We start from the raw sequence: 16,387 nt of genomic DNA, 5'->3' as shown, positions 1-16,387 counted from the left end.
AATATTGACCCATCTCAAACCCCGCCTTCTTTTCTGGATCCTCCAATCGCAACTGGACACACTTTGTAAATGGTGGAGGTACCTTAAAGTTGGACAGTGAGAAGGTCTTCATGAAGTTGAGACAGAAGGCGACGCCTAAGAGGTCCTGGAGAATCCATATCCACCTGGCAATCAGACACAAACAATGAAACCATATCCACCTGGCAATCAGACACAAACAATGAAACCATATCCACCTGCCAAACAGACACAAACAATGAAACCATATCCACCTGGCAATCAGACACAAACAATGAAACCATATCCACCTGCCAAACAGACACAAACAATGAAACCATATCCACCTGCCAATCAGACACAAACAATGAAACCATATCCACCTGCCAATCAGACACAAACAATGAAACCATATCCACCTGCCAATCAGACACAAACAATGAATCCATATCCGCAGACACAAACAATGAATCCATATCCACCTGCCAATCAGACACAAACAATGAATCCATATCCACCTGCCAATCAGACACAAACAATGAAACCTATTTCAAATAAGGATAAGGAAAGGATTTATTTGATTGATCCCTCACAGGGAAATTCCAGTGACATACACATACAGCTCATCGTCTCATTAAACAATCATCATTTCACAATCATTACATTTTTACAGTAACAACGGCACAACATAAATTCAAACAGGCATGTACATTTGTTGACACATGTCGACTACAGTATGCCTGAGACACTGTATACAAATGTTGTATTTGTTGTTGATCGAAGCCATTTTAGTTCTTGATAGTGTTATTCTACACTGATGATTCTGTAGTGAGTAGTTTAGTCTAGTTCTTGATATAGTGTTATTCTACACTGATGATTCTGTAGTGAGTAGTTTAGTCTAGTTCTTGATATAGTGTTATTCTACAGTGTGATGATTCTGTAGTGAGTAGTTTAGTCTAGTTCTTGATATAGTGTTATTCTACAGTGTGATGATTCTGTAGTGAGTAGTTTAGTCTAGTTCTTGATATAGTGTTATTCTACACTATGATGATTCTGTAGTGAGTAGTTTAATCTAGTTCTTGATATAGTGTTATTCTACACTATGATGATTCTGTAGTGAGTAGTTTAATCTAGTTCTTGATATAGTGTTATTCTACACTGTGATGATTCTGTAGTGAGTAGTTTAGTCTAGTTCTTGATATAGTGTTATTCTACACTATGATGATTCTGTAGTGAGTAGTTTAATCTAGTTCTTGATATAGTGTTATTCTACACCATGATTCTGTAGTGAGTAGTTTAGTCTAGTTCTTGATATAGTGTTATTCTACACTATGATGATTCTGTAGTGAGTAGTTTAGTCTAGTTCTTGATATAGTGTTATTCTACACTATGATGATTCTGTAGTGAGTAGTTTAGTCTAGTTCTTGATATAGTGTTATTCTACACTATGATGATTCTGTAGAGAGTAGTTTAGTCTAGTTCTTGATATAGTGTTATTCTACACTATGATTCTGTAGTGAGTAGTTTAGTCTAGTTCTTGATAGTGTTATTCTACACTATGATGATTCAGTAGTGAGTAGTTTAGTCTAGTTCTTGATATAGTGTTATTCTACACTATGATGATTCTGTAGTGAGTAGTTTAGTCTAGTTCTTGATATAGTGTTATTCTACACTATGATGATTCTGTTTGATAACCTGGTCCAATTCACATTCCACCATTCTGAAACCACTTCAATCACTTTACAAACAAGCAATACAAATTCTAGACAAGAAACCATTCAGGTACCATCACTGTCACATTCTAAAAAAATATAATCTACTCAGTTGGGAAAACCTGACCCTATATCAAAACGTCTGTCTAGTTTTTAAAATAAAGTGTGGATTGGCTCCTTCTCCTTTGTCCGGTTTCATCAACCTCAAGTCTGCCTCAACCAGGAACACTAGAGGTGCGGCAAGGGGGGACTGTACAATCCCTTAAAAAAAGTGTATTTGGCCAGGCCGTCTTCTCATACAGAGCATCCCACCAATGGAACTCAATTCCTCAAACAATTAGAGTGTCCACATCATACCATTCATTCAAGTGCAGGGTTAGGGAATGGCTCATTGAAAACCAGAACTGTCAACACTGAGGTGTCTGTGTGTGTATGTGTGTGTGGATATGGTGCGTCTGTCTATGTCTGGGTCTCCTAATATGTCATGATGTGCTCTGTCCTTGTGTCCATGACTGTATTGTGACCTGTATCCCTACTATGTCTATGTGCTTTTGTTGTGTTTTTATTCTAATGTTATTTATCTTGATTTTATTCTGTTTTTATTGCTAACCCTTTTTTTTTACACATGATTTTAGCCTGTACCTTCTGGCAGGAGGGGGACTGCCAATGGAAATTAGCCTTTTGGCTAAAATTGGGTGCATTTACATTTGTAAAATGTTTTATTAATGTACACTGTCCCCCTTGAACAAATAAAGTAAACCTAACCTAACCTAAACCTAGTGAGTAGTTTAGTCTAGTTCTTGATATAGTGTTATTCTACACTATGATGATTCTGTAGTGAGTAGTTTAGTCTAGTTCTTGATATAGTGTTATTCTACACTGATGATTCGGTAGTGAGTCGTTTAGTCTAGTTCTTTATATAGTGTTATTCTACACTATGATGATTCTGTAGTGAGTAGTTTAGTTCTTGACAGTGTACAGAGCATGTGGTTTGTGGAGGATATGAAACAAGCCTCTTTTTATACAGCACATCATCCCACTTTTTAATTTAAGACTTATAAAAAACCTTAAACCGCTTCCCAACCCCAGTTATGATAATAGTGTTCATTCCATTTTACGAATGGGAGAACATGTATTGTATGTTTCTGGTAGACAACTATAAAACATCTGTACATGTTAATTCAGATAATCTGGGTCCAGAGCAGAGGACAACGTGACAGGAATAACAATTGTTCCCTTTTAACACTTTGATTGCCACTCACAAGTTTTCTCGGATTTATAATAGTTACGTTGAAAGCCACTCACAAGATTTCTCGGATTTTTATTTTTTTTAGCTATCTGAAATCATATTGCATCACGCGAGCCTACCCTAGTCTACCCAAGGACCGCCGGCGATCAGATGTGAAAAAAGCGCCCCCTATCGTCTCCCAGATGACATCAGGGATTTTGGAATGGACTCAATGAAAATGGATGGGGGAAAAGAAATTATTCCAGTCCACATTTTCCAGTCCACTGATGCAGCCGGGGTTACCAGAGTTCATTCTGGAGACTCTGTGCCGCGGCAAGCATGAGTTCTACTGTATACACGTTAGATCTATACACTTATCGATTTCTTCGAATGGTGATCAGGAATTGGAATATACCAGTTGGATACCATCTGATGTCAGGTAAGGAATCTATGTTATCAGTGTTAGGATAATCAGACTCGTTTTGATGAAGATATAAGCTGTTTTGTGAAATGTCCTCTTATCGGTTTTACTGAAAAAATCCAAGAGGAAATGAACACGGCTATTATCAGCACACGCCTCGAATGGGCGTGCGTGTATGTATAATATTGATCATCTAGCGTTTATTTGAAAACTATTCATAAATAGGCCGACAAATATCAACGTTCTGGAATATTCGAGTAAAAGACGATTATTACAGAATGGCCCAGAATGGGCTGTTTTTTACCTCAAACGGGTGCTTTTCAAAATGCTATCAAACGGAAATGAAGCGATAAAAAACCAATCTGCCTTGACAGCACTGACTGGAAAATGATTCTTTGATAAGCGACGGGCAGATTAGACACATAGCCATAATTTAAAACATAGATTAGGCGATATTAACGTTAACATTGAAGTGGATGGTGGCATTCAAGCACTAAGTCTGGCGCCACCTGGTGGCACTGAAAGTGTTAAACACTATGTTTATGCCTATGTTTACATCAGGGGCTATACCAGACCTGGGCATTGTACGGCCCGCGGGATGATTCTGACCGGCCCGCGAAAGATTACATGATATTCACACGCACAATATACGCGTATCTAGGATTTGACTTGATTCAACAACAAAGCAGTCGGGGCAAGCCGAAAACGGTCCAAAGTGTGGTTATTTGAAGTTTGGATTTTTTTTTCACAACTGAGGTAGGTAGATTACATTTTTAGAGACTAAAGTACAGAAAAAAGGTACCGTTGGGTACCGCCGTACCGGTATCGATTCACAGGTACCGGTACCGTATCGGTTCAAATGTGAACGGTACCCATCCCTACTGAACACACAACTGCAGGGCAAGGGCATTTTTGCTCATGAAATGCATAGCCATGTGAAAGCCTTCATGACAAAGTTGCAATTAATTTCAAGGCAACTAGGCAGCAACAATCTCAAACACATGAAAACCCTGAAAGAAGTCAAACCATCAGCTGATCACCGGCACAGGTACTCATCCATGTTGGGAGCACTGCATGATGAATTTTCAAGGCGTTTTCAAGATTTCAAAAAGGTTGAGGATGAAATGCAGCTGGTTTCCTCTCCCTTTACCTGCAGTGTTGATAGTTGTTCAGCTTGAACTCATTGACCTGCAGTCTGATTCACTACTGAACGAGCACTTTAAGTCAGCATCACTGCTAGAGTTCTACTCTGCTCTCAAGGAGGAGAACTTTCCAAACATGAGGAGACATGCTCAGAAGATGTTGGTTCTCTTTGGATCCACCTACATATGTGAACAGACATTCTCAGTCATGACGTTTACCAAGTCCAGGTACAGATCCTCTCTCACTGATGAACATCTGGCAGCTGTGCTTCGCATCTCCACCTCAGACATGCAACCTGACTTTGATGGACTTGTTAAAGCTCAACAGAGACTGGATTTCTCACACTGAATGAAAAAAAGAACTGAAGAACACTAAAATGTGGAATGAAGTGAAATGGGACACTTGATATTTTTTTTTCTTTTTTTTGCACAGTTCTGAAAACATTAAATGTTTAATATAGGCATGTAAAGTAAAAAAGGCTACAAAACTGGGACACTTTTCTTTACACAGTTCAGTGACATGTCTTGTTTATTTTTGCTATAAGATGATGTGATGTCTTTAGAAAGCTAAGAAAATCCTTGTTTCAATAGTATATGAAACTCAAAATGCCCTTTGTTATTAATGTTTCACATTTTGTTTTCATTTTGGAAATAAATTCTATTTGAATCAATGATATTTTTGAAAGCTAACCTCACCTTTTAATTGCCAAATAATAACATACACTCTTACCAGGGGTCAAAACAATGCCATTTACTGCTTTTTATATAGAAATAAAATGTATATTATGCATAATTGAGTTTGGAATTTTGGCCCGGCCCTCCAACATATTTTGTTGCTCATTCGGCCCCCTGGGAAAAATAATTGCCCACCCCTGGGCTATACAGATCTGCTGCACTGATGACCCCTGCAGGCCTGTAGGGGTCATCACACGCCCTGTTGACCTTTGCAGTTGTATGGATCTTAAGACTACAAGCTATGTTCTCTTCAGCTGTAGTGGATGAGTCAGCCAGTCATGTTATATAATTATAATGCCTAACAGATCAGCCCTGTTGCTGACGCTGTCGCGGTTAAAACTACTTTACCAAGAACCACTTCCTGCTCTCCAAGAAGTGTGGGTGGGTGAGAGAGAGAGAGAGAGAGAGAGAGAGAGAGAGAGAGAGAGAGAGAGAGAGAGAGAGAGAAAATAGAATAGAAATACTTTAATCATCCCAAGGGAAATTTGACACTACGAGAGAGAGAGAGAGAGAGAGAGAGAGACAGACAGAGAGACAAGAGAGAGACAAACAGAGTGAGAGAGACCGAGACAAGCTGAGAGATAAACTGAGAGAGACAGAGTGTGTGTGTGAGAGAGAGAGAGAGAGAGAGAGAGAGAGACAGAGAGAGAGACAAACAGAGAGAGAGAGCAAGATAGATGGATGGATGGCAGACAGATGGATGTACCTGTCCTCGTTCCTGTAGACGCCCCAGATCACAACGACAGCGATGCAGGCAGCAGCCAGTAGGAGGGACCTCACCGAGAAGCCCCGCCCCCTAACAGAGAAACTACACAGACGGTTCCATGGTTAGACCAGAATGACTCAGCTCACTCAGAGGCAAACAGAGGGGACGTTTAGCAGACAGCACTTCATAAACACTCAAGTAAACATAGTCCACATTATTTCCACCATAATATGGAAACAGTGGGGCGAGATAAATGCTGTCAAGAGTCTGGAGGAGGAACAGGCCTTCTACCTTAGAACAGGCCTTGTACCTTAGAACAGGCCTTGTACCTTAGAACAGGCCTTCTACCTTAGAACAGGCCTTGTACCTTAGAACAGGCCTTGTACCTTAGAACAGGCCTTGTACCTTAGAACAGGCCTTGTACCTTAGAACAGGCCTTGTACCTTAGAACAGGCCTTGTACCTTAGAACAGGCCTTGTACCTTAGAACAGGCCTTATACCTTAGAACAGGCCTTGTACCTTAGAACAGGCCTTGTACCTTAGAACAGGCCTTATACCTTAGAACAGGCCTTGTACCTTAGAACAGGCCTTGTACCTTAGAACAGGCCTTGTACCTTAGAACAGGCCTTGTACCTTAGAACAGGCCTTGTACCTTAGAACAGGCCTTATACCTTAGAACAGGCCTTGTACCTTAGAACAGGCCTTGTACCTTAGAACAGGCCTTGTACCTTAGAACAGGCCTTATACCTTAGAACAGGCCTTATACCTTAGAACAGGCCTTGTACCTTAGAACAGGCCTTGTACCTTAGAACAGGCCTTATACCTTAGAACAGGCCTTGTACCTTAGAACAGGCCTTGTACCTTAGAACAGGCCTTATACCTTAGAACAGGCCTTGTACCTTAGAACAGGCCTTGTACCTTAGAACAGGCCTTGTACCTTAGAACAGGCCTTGTACCTTAGAACAGGCCTTGTACCTTAGAACAGGCCTTATACCTTAGAACAGGCCTTCTACCTTAGAACAGGCCTTGTACCTTAGAACAGGCCTTGTACCTTAGAACAGGCCTCGTACCTTAGAACAGGCCTCATACCTTAGAACAGGCCTTCTACCTTAGAACAGGCCTTGTACCTTAGAACAGGCCTTGTACCTTAGAACAGGCCTTGTACCTTAGAACAGGCCTTGTACCTTAGAACAGGCCTTATACCTTAGAACAGGCCTTGTACCTTAGAACAGGCCTTCTACCTTAGAACAGGCCTTCTACCTTAGAACAGGCCTTATACCTTAGAACAGGCCTTATACCTTAGAACAGGCCTTGTACCTTAGAACAGGCCTTCTACCTTAGAACAGGCCTTGTACCTTAGAACAGGCCTTGTACCTTAGAACAGGCCTTGTACCTTAGAACAGGCCTTGTACCTTAGAACAGGCCTTGTACCTTAGAACAGGCCTTATACCTTAGAACAGGCCTTGTACCTTAGAACAGGCCTTGTACCTTAGAACAGGCCTTATACCTTAGAACAGGCCTTATACCTTAGAACAGGCCTTATACCTTAGAACAGGCCTTGTACCTTAGAACAGGCCTTGTACCTTAGAACAGGCCTTGTACCTTAGAACAGGCCTTATACCTTAGAACAGGCCTTGTACCTTAGAACAGGCCTTGTACCTTAGAACAGGCCTTGTACCTTAGAACAGGCCTTATACCTTAGAACAGGCCTTATACCTTAGAACAGGCCTTGTACCTTAGAACAGGCCTTGTACCTTAGAACAGGCCTTGTACCTTAGAACAGGCCTTATACCTTAGAACAGGCCTTGTACCTTAGAACAGGCCTTGTACCTTAGAACAGGCCTTATACCTTAGAACAGGCCTTATACCTTAGAACAGGCCTTGTACCTTAGAACAGGCCTTGTACCTTAGAACAGGCCTTGTACCTTAGAACAGGCCTTGTACCTTAGAACAGGCCTTATACCTTAGAACAGGCCTTGTACCTTAGAACAGGCCTTTTACCTTAGAACAGGCCTTGTACCTTAGAACAGGCCTTGTACCTTAGAACAGGCCTTGTACCTTAGAACAGGCCTTATACCTTAGAACAGGCCTTCTACCTTAGAACAGGCCTTCTACCTTAGAACAGGCCTTGTACCTTAGAACAGGCCTTCTACCTTAGAACAGGCCTTATACCTTAGAACAGGCCTTCTACCTTAGAACAGGCCTTGTACCTTAGAACAGGCCTTGTACCTTAGAACAGGCCTTATACCTTAGAACAGGCCTTGTACCTTAGAACAGGCCTTATACCTTAGAACAGGCCTTGTACCTTAGAACAGGCCTTGTACCTTAGAACAGGCCTTATACCTTAGAACAGGCCTTGTACCTTAGAACAGGCCTTGTACCTTAGAACAGGCCTTGTACCTTAGAACAGGCCTTGTACCTTAGAACAGGCCTTGTACCTTAGAACAGGCCTTATACCTTAGAACAGGCCTTGTACCTTAGAACAGGCCTTGTACCTTAGAACAGGCCTTGTACCTTAGAACAGGCCTTATACCTTAGAACAGGCCTTATACCTTAGAACAGGCCTTGTACCTTAGAACAGGCCTTGTACCTTAGAACAGGCCTTATACCTTAGAACAGGCCTTGTACCTTAGAACAGGCCTTGTACCTTAGAACAGGCCTTATACCTTAGAACAGGCCTTGTACCTTAGAACAGGCCTTGTACCTTAGAACAGGCCTTGTACCTTAGAACAGGCCTTGTACCTTAGAACAGGCCTTGTACCTTAGAACAGGCCTTATACCTTAGAACAGGCCTTCTACCTTAGAACAGGCCTTGTACCTTAGAACAGGCCTTGTACCTTAGAACAGGCCTCGTACCTTAGAACAGGCCTCATACCTTAGAACAGGCCTTCTACCTTAGAACAGGCCTTGTACCTTAGAACAGGCCTTGTACCTTAGAACAGGCCTTGTACCTTAGAACAGGCCTTGTACCTTAGAACAGGCCTTATACCTTAGAACAGGCCTTGTACCTTAGAACAGGCCTTCTACCTTAGAACAGGCCTTCTACCTTAGAACAGGCCTTATACCTTAGAACAGGCCTTATACCTTAGAACAGGCCTTGTACCTTAGAACAGGCCTTCTACCTTAGAACAGGCCTTGTACCTTAGAACAGGCCTTGTACCTTAGAACAGGCCTTGTACCTTAGAACAGGCCTTGTACCTTAGAACAGGCCTTGTACCTTAGAACAGGCCTTATACCTTAGAACAGGCCTTGTACCTTAGAACAGGCCTTGTACCTTAGAACAGGCCTTATACCTTAGAACAGGCCTTATACCTTAGAACAGGCCTTATACCTTAGAACAGGCCTTGTACCTTAGAACAGGCCTTGTACCTTAGAACAGGCCTTGTACCTTAGAACAGGCCTTATACCTTAGAACAGGCCTTGTACCTTAGAACAGGCCTTGTACCTTAGAACAGGCCTTGTACCTTAGAACAGGCCTTATACCTTAGAACAGGCCTTATACCTTAGAACAGGCCTTGTACCTTAGAACAGGCCTTGTACCTTAGAACAGGCCTTGTACCTTAGAACAGGCCTTATACCTTAGAACAGGCCTTGTACCTTAGAACAGGCCTTGTACCTTAGAACAGGCCTTATACCTTAGAACAGGCCTTATACCTTAGAACAGGCCTTGTACCTTAGAACAGGCCTTGTACCTTAGAACAGGCCTTGTACCTTAGAACAGGCCTTATACCTTAGAACAGGCCTTGTACCTTAGAACAGGCCTTTTACCTTAGAACAGGCCTTGTACCTTAGAACAGGCCTTGTACCTTAGAACAGGCCTTGTACCTTAGAACAGGCCTTATACCTTAGAACAGGCCTTCTACCTTAGAACAGGCCTTCTACCTTAGAACAGGCCTTGTACCTTAGAACAGGCCTTCTACCTTAGAACAGGCCTTATACCTTAGAACAGGCCTTCTACCTTAGAACAGGCCTTGTACCTTAGAACAGGCCTTGTACCTTAGAACAGGCCTTATACCTTAGAACAGGCCTTGTACCTTAGAACAGGCCTCTGTTCTCTGTACTGGGCTCTGTTAAGGAAGGACAGGACACTCTCACTGAAGAAACATTGCTTTATACTGAAAACTAGGGTAAGCCATTTTAAGTCTATTAGTGAATCTTAAAAGTGAGGAACCAGCTGACTTGATTAAAGGGGCGTGTTTAAAACGGCCATTTTGTTTAGTTAAGTGCCCCCATTAAGGGACTGTTTCCTGTTTACTAGTAGCATCTGATTTGCTGAGTGAGCCATTAAGAGCCTGCCCTGTTTAAAAGCAGAGGTCCACACTGTGGTGAAGTCACTCTGTACTGGGCTCTGTTAAGGAAGGACAGGACACTCTCACTGAAGAAACATTGCTTTATACTGAAAACTAGGGTAAGCCATATTAAGTCTATTAGTGAATCTTAAAAGTGAGGAACCAGCTGACTTGATTAAAGGGGCGTGTTTAAAACGGCCATTTTGTTTAGTTAAGTGCCCCCATTAAGGGACTGTTTCCTGTTTACTAGTAGCATCTGATTTGCTGAGTGAGCCATTAAGAGCCTGCCCTGTTTAAAAGCAGAGGTCCACACTGTGGTGAAGTCACTCTGTACTGGGCTCTGTTAAGGAAGGACAGGACACTCTCACTGAAGAAACATTGCTTTATACTGAAAACTAGGGTAAGCCATTTTAAGTCTATTAGTGAATCTTAAAAGTGAGGAACCAGCTGACTTGATTAAAGGGGCGTGTTTAAAACGGCCATTTTGTTTTGTTAAGTGCCCCCATTAAGGGACTGTTTCCTGTTTACTAGTAGCATCTGATTTGCTGAGTGAGCCATTAAGAGCCTGCCCTGTTTAAAAGCAGAGGTCCACACTGTGGTGAAGTCACTCTGTACTGGGCTCTGTTAAGGAAGGACAGGACACTCTCACTGAAGAAACATTGCTTTATACTGAAAACTAGGGTAAGCCATTTTAAGTCTATTAGTGAATCTTAAAAGTGAGGAACCAGCTGACTTGATTAAAGGGGCGTGTTTAAAACGGCCATTTTGTTTTGTTAAGTGCCCCCATTAAGGGCCAGGTGTTAAGACAGCACTAATTAGTGATAGTGATTTAAAGGCTTGCTGGTGTAGCGTCAGCGAAGCGTCGAGAAACGAAGAGGGACAAAGAGGAGGAGTTATCCTGGAGTTCACCGCCGAGGGATCCACCGATCCACCCAGTGCTAAGTACACCATAATCCTATATTTCCCTCCCACACTGCTATTTCTCTACTTCCTCCCTGCCACTCTCGACAATACAATGTGTCTCATACCTATATCCACAATCTGCTCCTCCAGAACTGACTCTACCCATCCACGCCAGTTTGCTAGTAACCCGGCTAATCTCTCCTACCCTCCTACAGCCACTAATACACCTGTCACAGTACGGGGAGGCTTATGGAATTGTCAATCAGCAGTCAAGAAAGCTGACTTCATTACTGCCTACGCCCATAGTCTAAATCTGCAGCTCCTGGCTCTAACTGAGACCTGGATAACCCCCAATAACTCATCAACACCTGCAGCATTATCTACAAACTATAACTTCACTCACACACCTCGACCTTCCAGACGGGGTGGAGGCACTGCCCTCATGACATCTCCTTCATGGGCTACAAACGTAACACCACTCCCAGAACTGTCACTCTCCTCTCTCGAATATCATGCAGTATCTGTCTCTAATCCTTTCAATCTCACCATTGTTACACTCTACCGCCCTCCAGGTCCGCTCGATCACTTCACAGATGAGCTGGACATGCTTCTTAGCTCCTTACCGGAAGATGGTACCCCTCTCCTTCTACTGGGCGACTTCAACCTGCCTGACTCATCTCAGTCAGTCATAGTAGTCTCCCTCCTACAATCGTTTGATCTGACTCCCACTCCCATGCCTCCCACCCACAAAGCAGGCAACTCCTTGGATCTCATATTTTCCCGTAACTCCAGCATCATTAACACCACGGTAACTCCCCTACATGTATCTGACCATTCCTTCATATCCTTCTCACTAACTCTCATGCTTAACCGAAAGGTCTTCACCCCAACTCAAACAGTCTCACTCAGACGCAACCTGCCCTCCCTATCCCCCTCCACCCTCTCCTCTGACATACTATCCGCTCTACCTTTGAGTGACACCTTCTCTGCTCTCTCCACAGAGATGGCAACCTCCACCCTCCTTTCAGCCCTTGCAACCTCCTTCGACAAGCTCTGTCCCCTCGTTGAGAAACCTGCCCGCCGTTCCCCACCCAGTCCATGGCTGACAGATCCAGTGAGAGAACAAAGACAGGTCCTGAGAGCAGCTGAAAGGAAGTATAGAAAGTCACGCCTCACTGCTGACATCGACACATATCACAACCTCTTGTTAACATTCTCCAAAACCATCACTAATGCCAAAGCTTCTTTCTTCCACCATAGGATCGAGGCCTCTGCCAAGAATCTTCGCAAACTGCATGCTACCATGTCCTCCCTCCTCACTCCCCCCCCACCCCCCCCTCCCTCATCTTTCTCTGCCGAAGACTTTGCGATCTTCTTTGAGGAAAAAGTGGAGAACATCCGCAGCTCCTTCTCCCAACCCCCACCCATTCCAAATGCTGAATCGAGAACCTCATCCTTCACTCTGTCATCTTTCTCTCCCATTACAGAAGCAGAGACCCTGACACTGGTAACGTCAAACCGTCCGACTACTTGCCAGCTGGACCAGCTACCCTCCCCACTCCTCCAGACCATAGCACCAGACATCCTCCCATTCCTAACTGCAACCATCAACTCCTCACTCAACTCGGGGGTGGTCCCCACCTCCCTAAAACAAGCCAGAGTCACGCCGCTCATAAAAAAACCAACCCTGAACCCTACTGTCATAGGCAACTACCGTCCTGTCTCTCTTCTCTCCTTCCTTTCTAAAACACTTGAACGTGCTGTATCCAACCAACTTACTACTTATCTCTTACAGAATGACCTCCTAGACCCTAATCAGTCAGGCTTCAGGACTGGTCACTCCACAGAGACAGCCCTCATTGCGGTCACAGAGGCACTTCACTTAGCAAAAGCGAAAGGCCTCTCCTCTGTCCTGATTCTCCTAGATCTATCTGCAGCCTTCGACACAGTCAACCACCAGATCCTCCTTGCGGCCCTCGCAGGAATGGGAGTGGCTGGCTCTGCGCTGACATGGCTGTCATCATACCTCAATGACCGCTCCTACCAAGTGTCATGGAGAGGGACCCTGTCGGCCACCCGCCCCCTGCGGACGGGTGTCCCCCAGGGCTCGGTTTTAGGACCCCTTCTCTTCTCCCTCTACACTAAATCACTGGGTAACATTATCACGTCTCATGGCTTCTCCTACCATTGTTATGCCGACGATACTCAACTCTTCCTCTCCTTCCCTCCCTCAGATATCCACGTCTCTGTGCGGATCTCGGCCTGTCTGTCCGACATCTCAGCCTGGATGACGTCCAACCACCTCAAACTGAACCTAAGCAAAACAGAATTGCTCCACCTACCGGCCAAATCCTCCCCCCTAACCGACCTTTCAATCACAGTCGAGAATGCAGCTGTGACTGCGTCCCCGACCGCCAAGAACCTTGGTGTTGTCCTCGACGACCAGTTGAACTTCTCTGCTCACATCGCAGCGACGACCAGAACCTGCCGATTCCTCCTGAGCAACGTCAGAAGGATACGCCCCTTCCTGACAAAAGAAGCCACCCAACTCCTCGTCCAATCAACAGTCATCTCCCGCCTCGACTACTGCAATGCACTGCTCGCTGGCCTCCCGGCCACTGCCACTAAGCCTCTTCAACTCATTCAGAACGCAGCGGCCCGCCTGATCTCAAACCTACCGAAGTCGGCCCATGTCACCCCACTTCTTAGGGACCTGCACTGGCTCCCCATTGCTGCACGAATCCGCTTCAAGGCCCTCGACCTAGCATACCGTGCGGCAAAGGGAACCGCTCCCGCCTACCTCCGGTCAATGGTCTCTAACTACACACCCTCAAGACCCCTACGCTCTGCATCTTCTGGCCGCCTCAGACCTACTCCTATCCAAGCTCCGGGAGGGTCATCAAAGAGAAGTCGCCTATTCTCAGTCCTTGCCCCACAATGGTGGAATGAACTACCCACCCCAGTTAGGACAGCCGAATCACGTCCAATCTTTCGCCGTCGACTAAAGACGCACTTCTTCAACCATTATCTGAATAAAAAAAAAAAAAAAAAAAAAAAAAAATCTAACCCTAACTAACCGTACTGTCATGCACTTGTCCTAATAAACTAACCTACACTGTAGCACTCAACACTTTGATGAACATTGTTGCTCAGCTGATAGAGTTGTGCCCTTCCTGATGGCTTGTCGTACAGAACTTGTAAGTCGCTTTGGATAAAAGCGTCAGCTAAATGACTAAATGTAAATGTAAATGTATACCCTAGAACAGGCCTCGTACCTTAGAACAGGCCTTGTACCTTAGAACAGGTATTATACCTTAGAACAGGCCTTGTACCTTAGAACAGGCCTTGTACCTTAGAACAGGCCTCATACCTTAGAACAGGCCTTGTACCTTAGAACAGGTCTTATACCTTAGAACAGGCCTTGTACCTTAGAACAGGCCTTGTACCTTAGAACAGGCCTTGTACCTTAGAACAGGCCTTATACCCTAGAACAGGCCTCATACCTTAGAACAGGCCTCATACCTTAGAACAGGCCTCATACCTTAGAACAGGCCTTGTACCTTAGAACAGGCCTTATACCCTAGAACAGGCCTCGTACCTTAGAACAGGCCTTGTACCTTAGAACAGGCCTTGTACCTTAGAACATGTCTTATACCTTAGAACAGGCCTTGTACCTTAGAACAGGCCTTATACCTTAGAACAGGCCTCATACCTTAGAACAGGCCTTGTACCTTAGAACAGGCCTTATACCTTAGAACAGGCCTTGTACCTTAGAACAGGCCTTATACCCTAGAACAGGCCTCGTACCTTAGAACAGGCCTTGTACCTTAGAACAGGCCTTGTACCTTAGAACAGGCCTTATACCTTAGAACAGGCCTTGTACCTTAGAACAGGCCTCATACCTTAGAACAGGCCTTGTACCTTAGAACAGGCCTTATACCCTAGAACAGGCCTCGTACCTTAGAACAGGCCTTGTACCTTAGAACAGGCCTTGTACCTTAGAACAGGTCTTATACCTTAGAACAGGCCTTGTACCTTAGAACAGGCCTTGTACCTTAGAACAGGCCTTATACCTTAGAACAGGCCTTGTACCTTAGAACAGGTCTTATACCTTAGAACAGGCCTTGTACCTTAGAACAGGCCTTGTACCTTAGAACAGGCCTTATACCTTAGAACAGGCCTCATACCTTAGAACAGGCCTTGCACCTTAGAACAGGCCTTGCACCTTAGAACAGGTCTTATAGACAATTTTAAGGCTCAGCTAAAGACTCACTTATTCTCCTTGGCGTTTTGAGGCTTAGTAAGCCATATATCTCTGGTCGTGTCGTGATTGTTTTTAATGTATTGCAGCTTCTGACTTTGTGTACATACTGTATTTGAAATGTTTTGTATTTCTTAGTCTTTTATATTGTTTTAATATAATACAGCTTACAATACATGTGTGTATTGTATTTTGTATATATAGTCTTTTATGCGTTTCTCAGTTTTGTATTGTATTTTTTGTAATTTTCTATGTGGTATATTGTGAAGCACTTTGTTACAACTTCGGTTGGTTTTAAATGTGCTATATAAATCAAGTTGACCTTGACCTTATACCTTAGAACAGGTCGTATACCATAGAACAGGCCTTATACCTTAGAACAGGCCTTGTACCTTAGAACAGGCCTTGTACCTTAGAACAGGCCTTGCACCTTAAAACAGGTATTATACCTTAGAACAGGCATTGTACCTTAGAACAGACTGGTTAGGATACTTAGAACAGACTGGTTAGGAGACTTAGAACAGACTAGGTTAGGAGACTTAGAACAGACTAGAACAGACTAGGTTAGGAGACTTAGAACAGACTGGGTAGGAGACTTAGAACAGACTGGTTAGGAGACTTAGAACAGACTGGTTAGGAGACTTAGAACAGACTAGGTTAGGAGACTTAGAACAGACTGGTTAGGAGACTTAGAACAGACTGGTTAGGAGACTTAGAACAGACTGGTTAGGAGACTTAGAACAGACTGGTTAGGAGACTTAGGCCCTGTTTAGACGGAAACGCTAGCAGGTGAATCCGCAAAAATATTTTTTCGGATGTGCCTTTCGTTTATACGGAAACAGCGGTTTTACGGGGTGAAACCGCAAAAAAGTGAGACTACCTTCCAGGGTGGAATTCCTAGAAACGATAAACCTTTGCGCTATCATCTAAACTGTCAAACCGCATAAAACGATGACGAAAGGGTTGTCAAGGCTCTCGTCGCGCGTACTGCTT

The 16,387-nt window shown here is 44.0% G+C and overlaps 1 protein-coding gene across 6 annotated transcripts in view; it reads right to left on the bottom strand.

Annotated features, from left to right (window-relative positions):
- LOC311247246 (signal peptide peptidase-like 2A) overlaps window positions 1-16,387 on the bottom strand; it is a 72,040-nt gene that overhangs the window by 16,084 nt on the left and 39,569 nt on the right. For all 6 annotated transcript variants that reach the window (XM_084337589.1, XM_084337592.1, XM_084337590.1 and 3 more), the window contains 2 exons: window positions 5,942-6,043; window positions 83-164 (listed from right to left, as the gene is read on the bottom strand). In XM_084337589.1, coding sequence (XP_084193715.1) covers window positions 83-164; window positions 5,942-6,043 — 184 coding nt within the window. The remainder of the gene's footprint in view (window positions 1-82; window positions 165-5,941; window positions 6,044-16,387) is intronic.

The sequence above is a fragment of the Notolepis coatsorum genome, assembly GCF_963971535.1.
Source record: "Notolepis coatsorum genome assembly, chromosome: 20".
NCBI lineage: Eukaryota > Metazoa > Chordata > Actinopteri > Aulopiformes > Paralepididae > Notolepis > Notolepis coatsorum.
This window is presented reverse-complemented; position numbering and strand designations above follow the sequence as displayed.